The sequence below is a fragment of the Mobula birostris genome, chromosome 17 (genome assembly GCF_030028105.1).
Source record: "Mobula birostris isolate sMobBir1 chromosome 17, sMobBir1.hap1, whole genome shotgun sequence".
In the NCBI taxonomy this organism is placed as follows: domain Eukaryota; kingdom Metazoa; phylum Chordata; class Chondrichthyes; order Myliobatiformes; family Myliobatidae; genus Mobula; species Mobula birostris.
Window position 1 is genome coordinate 24,124,617 of NC_092386.1, and position 10,941 is coordinate 24,135,557.

A 10,941-nucleotide genomic window follows, 5' to 3' on the forward strand; every position below is an offset into this window, starting at 1 on the left:
GGTAAAAAAAAGTGACCTTGTAAGAAAAACAATAAAGTCTCAACCAAGAAAAGTGTTTACATTCTAGCATCTAGTAAACAAGAATGAACCAAAATAATGTTGTTATCTCTTAAAAAGAAAAACCAGCGCCATTTTAAAGTTTAACATTAAATCCCTGAACATTAAATCGGTTATAAGATGCTATAATAAAGAAGCAAAAAAGCACATCAAACCAGATATTAGGTTAAAGAAACAAATCCCTTTATTTTCCTTTCTTAGTCAAATGTCCAAGTAACCATTTAAACAGTCATACTTGATCCATAAATCTTCGTTCCAAAAGAAAACCAATAATATGCAATAATGAACAAATCTCATCTTCTTTTATTAGTCTCTCAATGGAATATCCAAGTAACCTTCATAAATCTTCTTTCCGAAATGCGAATAATATATAGATAACCAAATAAAACCTTTCAGATAGTTCATTCGGTAGCAGCGGCAGGTATGGTTTGAACGAAGTCCAGTGTGGCTTTTGGATCAAAAAATGTACAAGGAGGAGAATTAGGAGGAAAAACTTCCTGTCGGGTAACGCAAAGAAGGAAACAATTTATCATATGCCTGTTTCATTACCAGATCAAATCTTGATCTTTGTTCCAATACCTCCTTCGGATAATCTTCATAAAAACGGAGCTCGGATTCCTTAAATCTAAAAACTCTGTGTTTTCTTGCCTGTCGCATTATTTGATCTTTAATTTTAAAGTGATGAAAACAAACCAAAACAGATCTTGGCTTATTTGTATCTTCAAATTTCGAAGTAAAAGCTCTGTGTGCTCTTTCTATAGCAGGCGGCTGTGATACTATGGTAGGAAATAAAGTATGAAAAAGCTTACCAAAGTAAGCAGTTAACTCTCCATCTTCACCTCCTTCTTGCAGCCCAAAAATTTGTATATTCCTTTGGCGAGACCTAGTTTCCAGGTCTATAGTCTTATTTTCATATCTTTCGAAATGGGTTGTGGCTTCAAACAATTTTTGCTTAGTTATCTTCAATTCCTCTTTGTGTCTAATAACTTGAGTTTCCAAATCTTTATGTTTTCCCAGAAATGACTTCATTTCATTACTATTCTTTTCCAGTTGGTCTTTAATTGATCCATTCTGATCTTTAATTGCATTCAGTGTCCAAATTATATCTTCAGCCCATGGTGGCATTTCATCAGATCTTTCCTTTCGCATCTTTCCTTTCCCATTACCTTTGTCGCTAGGTTCAGACAAGTTCTTCCCACTCCTTGTAAACATAGACGTGTTGTTCCCCCTCAAAAATCAGCAAATAAAAATTTTAAATTTGAAGTTTAAACTAGGGGGAGAGAAACAAAACTAAGAGCAGCACAAGATTGCTGCTACTCCATTTGCAGACAGCCACGGTCTCCCTGGGCATTATTTTTTATATATACATTCGTAGCACTATTTCTGGTTCTGAGCCCAAACTCTCATGTGATCCTTTAATTGTAGAGCAGCTGCAAAAAATGTTTTCTTTCAGTAAAATATTAAACTGTCCATTCGGGTTAACATAAAATGTCTCAAGGGCAAAGGAGTATGCTTGGCCAAAATTCATTCCTTAATCAAATATAAAGTAATTTTAATGTGTTCAGCATCTCATTGCTGCTTGAGGAATCCCTTTCTGCACAAATTGTTTGTGATTTTTCTCTATAATACAACAGTGACCACACTGCAAAAATATTTATTAAGCTATAATTTCTGGGTTATTGACAAGCCTGGAATATTTTAAAGCTTTTATTTGGGTTGAGGGCACAGGTATTCTCAGTATAAACGAAGACAAGGGAGAAAGCAGATACTGGAATCTAGAGCAATGAGCAGTCTGCTGGAGAAATTCAGTGGGTCAAGCAGCATCTGTAAGAGGAAAGGAATTGGTGATGTTTCAGGTTGACGTTTCTCCACCAGATCATTTGCATGGTGTAAGTGTTTAACCAGTCTAAATTTTTCTTCAGTTACTGATATGTGGAAATATATTACATGGGATAACATACCTTTGAATGAACTAAGAATTCAGACACAAGGCATTCTAGCATGTTATCTGCATACTTCATTGTATTTGCCAAATACCTAATGAAATTAACATAAAATATGAAATCGGGTTGATATCGTTGTAAAGTGCCCGGGAGAGCAGATTGTTTTTCACTCAAAAACCATATGTCCACCTTTGTGTAAGGAATTCAGCTGAGCTGTCTGAGCATGGAGTTTTAATTAATTAAATTCTTCCCGTCATCATTAACACAACAATCCCATTTGAGAATGTGAGAAAATACTGCAAACTATTACATTTTTATTCTTGCTCTTTTTATGGATATCAAATTTAAGTTACAAAATTATTTAGCTTTACTGCTTATTGAGGAAAAAATGAAAATCCTTACATTAAAGGTTTATGAAATTGTTCTATTGCTTCTTCAAGATCCTCCTTCTGATCAGGAACAAAGCAATATTCAGATACGTAGTTGGCTGTATGCTTAAAAGGATCATAGTCTCCTAGTTCAGCTGAAGACAGAAAATATATCATAATTGACCATCATATTTATGATTTATTTAATCAACACGCCTGACTCCATTATTTTTAATATAAGCACAAGTACATAAATTCTGAACCATGAACCTTCTCCTACGCTTTCAAATTTTAAGGTAAAAATACTTACTATCTCATGCTAAAATACTGATCTTATTTATCAAGGATACAGGTAAATGTAATTTGTCTGTGGTGAAATGAAAGTGTTGCTTTATGTATCATGCTCACTGTCGCTATTTGGTGAAAATTTCATGCTTGTACATTTCCTTCCATCTTATAGTGATAATGTTCATTCTTACTTCTGTCAAATTTTTAATCTGAAGTTGCTAGAATTGGGTTTGGAATACAAACAGGCCGACACTCAGAAATTCTACACCACTTATCATCCCTTCGTTATGGAATATGCAAGAATTTTATAAATGCATCTTCAAAACACATTTATAAAATGAAAAAGAAAAAACTTGGTTTTCACAATTCAGTGAAAAATATCATATCTTGTACTCCAATGTATGCACTTGGTTTGCTTCTTCCAGTAAGAATTTCCCCCATTTCATTTGAATCAACAGTGGAAAAGTTACAGACAGATATATATAAAGAAGCCAGCTCAAAATATATAAAGCAGCATCAACTCTTACGACATGAACTCGTTCAGTCAGTTGCAGGGCAAATATAAAATTGCTAGAAGTTCTTATAGTCACTGAGAAAACTAGGGAGAGAATGGCAGTCTTTATCAATACCTGCAGCACTAACATGGGTGCAAGTAAAAAAAAAGTTAATAATTTATTGCGATGACTTGACTAACAAGGCAGAGTAACACATCCAGGATTGCCAATGATACAAAGAACCGGGTGGGAAATAGAAAAAACATTCTCAAAAAGAAAAAAAACAAGCAAATATTGACATACAGAGTCAAGAAACACAAAAATTAAATCTGCACATTCAGTAAGCGATCAGGAAGGCAAATTATATGCTGGATTCTACTAGACTTTGATAACATTCACTGCAATACTGTGCATAGCATTGGCCTCCATACCCAAGGAACGACGTACTTGCCTTGGAGTCAGTGCAGTGTCAATTCATGAGATTCCTGGTATGAAGGGTTTTTGTCCTATGAAGAGAGATTAAGTAAAATTGGCCTAAACTCACTGAAGTTTAAAAAAAATGAGAGGTGATCTCATTGGGATATATATGATCTTAATGGAGATGATAGGATAGCTGCCAAGATGTGGTTTCCTCTAGCTGGAGAATCTGGAACAATAAGCCATTTCTCAGTCTGAGTAAAGAAAAAACGTCTTTACTCAGAGGGTTGAGACTCATTGGAATATACAAAGGCCTATGGAAATTCAGTCATTGGATATATTCAAAGAAGAGAACAATATATTTTTAGACACTTAGGGTATCAAAGGACTAGCCAGCATAATGTATGAGGCTTAAGTTCAGCCGTGATTATAATAAACCAGGTAGCATGCTTGAGTTTGGCAAATTCTTGCTTCTACGTTTGTACTTCTTAGGTTCCCAAGTTCAATCACAACATACACTTATTCACATCACTTTTCAGCAAGGAAGCATCTCAATGTGCAACAACAGTATGGAGACACGTAAACCTCAGTCTACTACATAGTTACACAAGGATAGAAAAGATAAAAAAGAAACTGAAGTTTACATATTTGCCAAGTGTAAAAGACTCGTATAAAAATGAGCCAATTCATTTGATTTTAATCTAAATTGTTTAAGTGCATATTTATTATTCTAAATAGCTTGAAGAATCTTCCTTATGGTGAATTATCTATCCCAGGGAGGTGAGGAGGAAAGATTATTAGAAATAGCTAGGGTGGAGGTAGGTAATTTTTTTGAAAGAGTGGGGACAAAAGGACAAAAGGCACAGAATGTGTTCTCAGTACAGAAAAAATGTTGTGTCTGAAAATCAGGAGTGCATCAAAACACTGAAGTGAAATGTTTCTAACCATTTCTATTCATCTACCAAATTTTCTTTTAAAAACTATTTTTAAACTGTTACAACAACAGTACACTTACTTAACGCATCATATATCATACAATTATCATGCTGTTGGAAAGAACAAATTCACTTACACTGGAGAGCATATGCACCCAATTGTGCAGCAATGTTTAAAGGGCAAGGCAATCTACCTTGAAGGACATCCTGTTTGACCTGTAGAAAAAACTGGGATGTAAAATAAGAAAAGATATCAGCATTTAGATAAATATAACACTGTATCCATTCAATGTATCTTCTGTTTTAAAAAGATCAGGTTAAAATCTAACCAAAGCTGCGTCAAAATTTTACAAATGAAATTCAGAGAAACATGCATTTTTTATACATTTTTCTGATTTCATGAATGCATCCATGGTGATCTTTGTGAAGCACTTTTTGTTTCAAAATGGTGTTTATTGGAGTCCCAGCACTTACAATTTGCATGAATTTTCAGAAGATTTTTAACATAATCCAACACAAAAAGTAAACTGAAGCTCATGGAATGGAATGGCCAGTGACAATATGAATTAAACAAACCTCAAAAATAGAAACCACAAGTTCCCTGTGAGTGAACATGGCAAACAGTGCTACTCACAAGGGAATAGTGCAAGGAAAGTTATTTATGAATGCCTTAGACATGGGTACAAGGGAATTTCGAAACCTACAGGTGACACCGAACTAGAATGTTCAGTAAATAGTAAGGAGGATAATTACAAATGCAAAGGATAGGCTATTTAAATAGGCAAACATACTAGATGAAATGTAAAGCCATATATTTCACAGAAAGAATAAATGGAGAGATATCGTCTAAATTCCAGAGTTCTAAAATGTGGACAGTAACATAATCTGAGCAAATTATGTGCATCATTTTTTTAGCAGAACATGTTGATAGCTTGGTTTATCTTCACAGAGACAAAAGAGTACAAAAATCAGTGAGATTATGCTGAATATGCATAAATCATATATCATATGATTCATGAATATGCATAAAACACTGATTGGGCCAGACTATGGAATATTACAACCCTGCTCACTTTCAATGACTCTACAACTCATGCTCTCAGTATTATTTTTTTAATTACTTGGCTCTTTTGGTATTTGCAGTTTGTCTTCTTTTGCACATTGGATGTTTGTCAGTCTTTGTGCGTACTTTTTCAGTGATTCCATTGTATTTCTTTATTCTACTATGAATGCCTGCAAAAATATTAATCTTGAGGAAGTATATAGTGACATATACGTACTTTGATAATAAATTTACTTTGAAATTTGAGCTTAGAACATCTAGCTCCAGTTGCCACATATCAGGCAGACATGTTGTCCAATATAGGGTAGGAATGATATATGATATTTATGAGAACGGTTCCTATTTGGTGATTTTGACTGCAGGTTATATTGATTGGATAAGTTGGAGGCTCAGAAGACTGAGGTATGGATTGAAAATAATCATGATGGGTGTACATAGGCTAATTATAAACAGGCTGTTCCCATTCGATGTTTCAACATCTGAGGACACAGATTCAAGTTGATGGGCAAAAGATCCAGATGTCTGCAAGGAGTTTTTTTTGTTTACACAGAGTGATCATGATCTGGAACTCCCTGCATGTAAGGCTCTTGAGGCAGAATAACTCGAGTACCATGGGGTGGGAAAAGGGAATGGGATAGAACTGAAAGCTTCTCAAAGAGCTGACATGGATTTGACGGGGTGAATGGTTTCCAGTTGTGCTGTAAAATTTCTATGACAGTATTTCACTAGCAGGCATCTATTGCAGTCTGATCTCCACTCGTCCCAGATGGGATTAGTTTATTTTATTATGTAAGACTCTGCACTGGCTCCAATCAAGAGCTGCCCAACAACTGAATAAAAAATAGGAAAGAAATATTAAATACTCAGTCCACCACAGACCCCCAAAAAAAATCAAATTACACTGGTGCCAATCCAGTGATAAAAGGACAATTCTCACAACCTCCACCCTGGAGTAGTCAAGTGAAGAAGCAGAAATTCCATATAATTGGATAGGTCCTCTCAACTCAAAAAAGTGAAGTGACTGCAAAAATGAAGTACAGTAACTTGTGCTTATTTATTGTATGCAGGAAGCAGGTGTACATGCTTATCTGAATGATTTCCGCGTTCAACCTGTAACTAATCACACTATTTATTGGCTGGATGATCAGCTCAGATCAAGTTTAGTCAGCTCAAATTGATAAGCTGAGTTAGGAATTGAAAATGGAAAACCTGGTTGACTCCAAAAGGATGACGAATAAACTAAATTAGGGTCATGCTGATTCTAGCCTGAAAAGAGTATAGGCAAAGAAAGTGTATAAACACACTGATCTATCAACAGTAAAATCATGGAAACAGCAAAATATACTCCTACATTCAGTATAAATAAGGAAATATTCAATGATATTCTGGAAGCAGATAAGATGTTTAAAAGAATCATACCACTAAGTGCACAAAAAGAGACTAAATCCATGCCCATGTAATGCCAACGAGAAAGTTAACTACTTTATGGAACTTACCAATGAATAGGCAAAAGGTGATTTAGATTAACTTTAATTTGATGGAAGATATTATTGCAAGAAAGAGAAGATCAAAGAGGCAAAAAGTCTCTGTGCCTACCACAATTCCCCAATTAGATTTAATAACTTGAAGTAAATTTAGAAAGCATCATACACAATTGGAGCAATAGTCTGAAGAGTCAACCAGAAAACTTGAATTTGACAATCACTGTAAAAGTGCTAATGGACAGGTTTTTCCCATAGCTATGTACCTTCAGCATGCAAATTTAAGACAAACAGTTAGTGCAGAGTTTTCAACTGGCACTGCTATTGTCAAATCAGCATTGCACACTAATGGATATCTTGATCTGGCTGCCTTACATTCATATGCCAGACATACATTCTTCACAGGCTAAGGTTCTCACCCTTATTTCCAAAGTGTGGACAGAGGCATTCAATAACATTATGGAGTTTTAAGGGCACCTGTAGCACCCCAAAAATAGGGACTAATAATCCCAATGTTTCATACAATGTTTTTACAACAATATTGAATTGTCTTAATTGCTTGGTCAATTTTGTTTAGCACAAACAAATATTTTTACTCAATCTCCCTTCCTCACCTACCCTCGCCATAAATGTAAGACTTTCGTTTAAATGGCAAATTCATGAACAGTCATTATGATTAAAATAATCTATCTATTTTAATGTTGCAAAGTGATAAATTATCATTTCTCCCTTTACACAGTCTGGGTAGATCTTTAAGATGGTGCCCTAATCGAAGGAGTATCTTCAGATGTTACTATTCCCATGTACTTCCTGCTCTTATCTTTCCTGATGATAAATGTTTGAGGTTTGGAGATGCACAAGAAAACATATATATTTTACCCATTATTATTATTCACTCCATTTATTTGAAGATATTTGCAAAAGGAAAATAATATAAACTTGATCAAGCAACACACATCAAAGTTGCTGGTGAATGCAGCAGGCCAAGCAGCATCTGTAGGAAGAGGTGCAGTCGACGTTTCAGGCCGAGACCCTTCGAAGGGTCCTGACGAAGGGTCTGGGCCTGAAACGTCGACTGCACCTCTTCCTACAGATGCTGCTTGGCCTGCTGCGTTCACCAGCAACTTTGATGTGTGTTGCTTGAATTTCCAGCATCTGCAGAATTCCTGTTGTTTGCGTTTAAACTTGATCAAGTTGGCCTACTAGGACTGATCAAAAAGTAGCAATGTTTAATAACATATGACTTGGATAGCAAAGTTAATATTTACATTCTGTTACCTTTTTATTTCTTCTTTAAGTTTACAAGGATCTTCTGCATAGAACTTTACAACAAAATATAATGTATAAGGTGGGCCAGCTACAAAAGAAGAAACATTAACATAGAATGCAATTTATATATTGAATATTGAACAAGTGTAAGATTTCTATATATAGTTTAATTATAGATTTCCTGTAAAAGACAGTTTTCAATGTGAAGCTTCACGTCAGATGAAGCAGACAAATTAATAAAATGGATGAATTATAGCATTCAAAATTATATCAAGGAATAAAATAATGGAACTTTACAACAGAAAGGACCGGTTATCTCATCTCTACAGGTTAGGCTGGTTTCAAAGTAGTTTTATAATCAAGGTATATATATGTCACTATATACAACTGTGAGATTCACTTTCTTGTGGGCATACACAGTAAATCCAATAAACATAATATAATCGATGAAGGACCAGACCCAACAAGATGGACAAAGAACCAACGTGCAAAAGACACCAAACTGTGCAAATAAAAAACAAAAAAAGAAAAATAATAATAATAAATAAACAAGCAATAAATATTGAGAACATGAGATGAGGAGTCCTTGAAAGTGAGTCCAAAGGTTGTGGGAACAGTTCTATGATGGGGCAAGTGAACTTGAGCGAAGTTATCCCCACTGGTTCAAGAGCCTGATGATTGAGGGGAAATAACTGTTTCTGAACCTGGTGCTGTAGGTCTTGAGGCTCCTGTATCTTTTTCAGGATGGCTGCAGTGAGGAGAAAGTATGGTCTGAGGGATGGGGGTCCTATAATGGATGCTGTGTTCCTGTGACAGTGCTCCATTAAGATATGCTCAATGGTGAGGAGGGTTTTACCCGTGATGGACTGGTCTGTGCTGTCACTTTTTGGAGGTTTTTCCATTCAAGGACGTTGTTGTTTCCACACTATGCCATGATGCAATCAGTCAATATACTCTCCACCACACATCTACAGAAGTTCATCAAAACTTTAGATATCATGCTGAATCTTCACACACTTCCTAGGAAATAGAGAGATTGTAAGGTAGCAAGGAGATTCCCCTCCCCTTTTACAAATGTTCTTTTGTTTTTCTTTATCCAACTTACCTTTTAAGAATTGAATCACATTCACCACTGCTTTTCCACATTGCATCACAGGACCTAATAATTCCCTGCACTTAAAATGGACAGCACCACAAAGTTCCGTTGCTGTCACTAAATAAACCATTAATAAACTGAAGTTTAAGAAATAATATAAAATAATTGGGAAAAAAGTAAAAGAGGATATGATAAAGAACAGTAAAAGGAAAGTAAGAGAAAAAGACAAATATCTAAAATAGAAAGGCAGCTAAGAAATCTACAAATAAATAGAGGATTGTTTTATTTGTTGACAACCCGGAGGAGATATTGAGTTGCAATGCTATAAATGGAGAATGGCAGCTGTACTCAATAATTACTTGGCATTAATGACATAAAAATAGATTATGGGAGTTAGAGGGTAAATCGTGAAGAACCAAAAGCAAAGTGCTGTAATTAGTAAAGGCAAACCTCATTGATATTTGTCAATTCCCCACAGCTAATATCTTGTCTGCACTGTAGTAAGTGGAACATAACCTTGTTGGTAACTTTGATTAAACAATGAAGTGCATTCCGAATAAATGCTTCTTGGGCTTCAAGCTGGGTACAGGTATCGATAATTACTGATGTTTCGATGACAAACTCTGCCATCTTCAGGGATGATGGAAGCACATTGTTAATGGAATTCTGTAAACCCTTGTGTCCTACCAAGTCATTGATAGATTTCAATTTGCAACTTTAAAAAACAACTATCAAGGATGATGAGGTAAAATGGTGGACTATTGTGATGAAGAAAATAATATCCAGAAAAGCTTCAATATTCCAGTATCTGACTGAAGATCCTGGTAGTCCAGCATCTGGTTCACGCGTTACTCTTGAATGAGAGCCAGTGATCCAGAGTCCAAGTGGGGTGTGTGCCCGATTCAGGGGTCTAGAGCGCAGACTAGGTTGGATTATGCACCAAGCCTGGGTTTTCAAAGATCTGGAGTCAGAAAGTTTCTGGACAGAGCTAGGGTTCAGAGCCTTGTACATTTTGTGCTTCCTTTAACTCATCAGATTACTATGAAACATGAAAAAAAGTGAAATAGAAGTCTGATTGGGTACTAATAGAAGCAACATCCAATAATCCAATTATCTGCTGGTCCAGCACTACTAAAGACCTATGAGTGTTGTATTGTGGCTTACTACACAAGTACTGATCTTGTCTAACACAAGACTGAACCAGAAAAAGGGAGATGCATGAAGATTATGTACTGATCTCCTTAGATGTAAAACCTAAAGAAAGGACAATCAATAGATTTGGTTTCATTATAAGTGCAGAGATAGTCCTCAATATTCTTAAAGTGAGTGGCATCTGTGAAATGACAATAGACCCCGTGTGCAGAAAGGACGTAAAACAGAGATCTGTGTCCACGTTCAACATAATGATGGATTTTCAAAGGCAAGGTGAAATATTTTGATAAACTCAAAGAACAACAGAAGTTAGTCCTTCAGCTATGCTGTTTTGTGATGGTAATGTTAATGGAAGAACTGGGACAGACAATTCAGTCT

The 10,941-nt window shown here is 35.6% G+C and overlaps 1 protein-coding gene across 1 annotated transcript; it reads right to left on the reverse strand.

Moving 5' to 3' along the window:
- Positions 1–244: 244 nt before the first annotated feature.
- On the reverse strand, positions 245–9,215 carry LOC140211557 (uncharacterized). Its single transcript, XM_072281387.1, has 4 exons — positions 9,172–9,215; positions 4,640–4,718; positions 2,403–2,523; positions 245–1,285 (listed from the first exon to the last, which is right to left on the reverse strand). Coding segments are annotated over exons 3-4 (750 nt in total). The 5' UTR covers positions 2,405–2,523; positions 4,640–4,718; positions 9,172–9,215; the 3' UTR covers positions 245–537.
- Between the last annotated feature and the right edge of the window lie 1,726 nt (positions 9,216–10,941).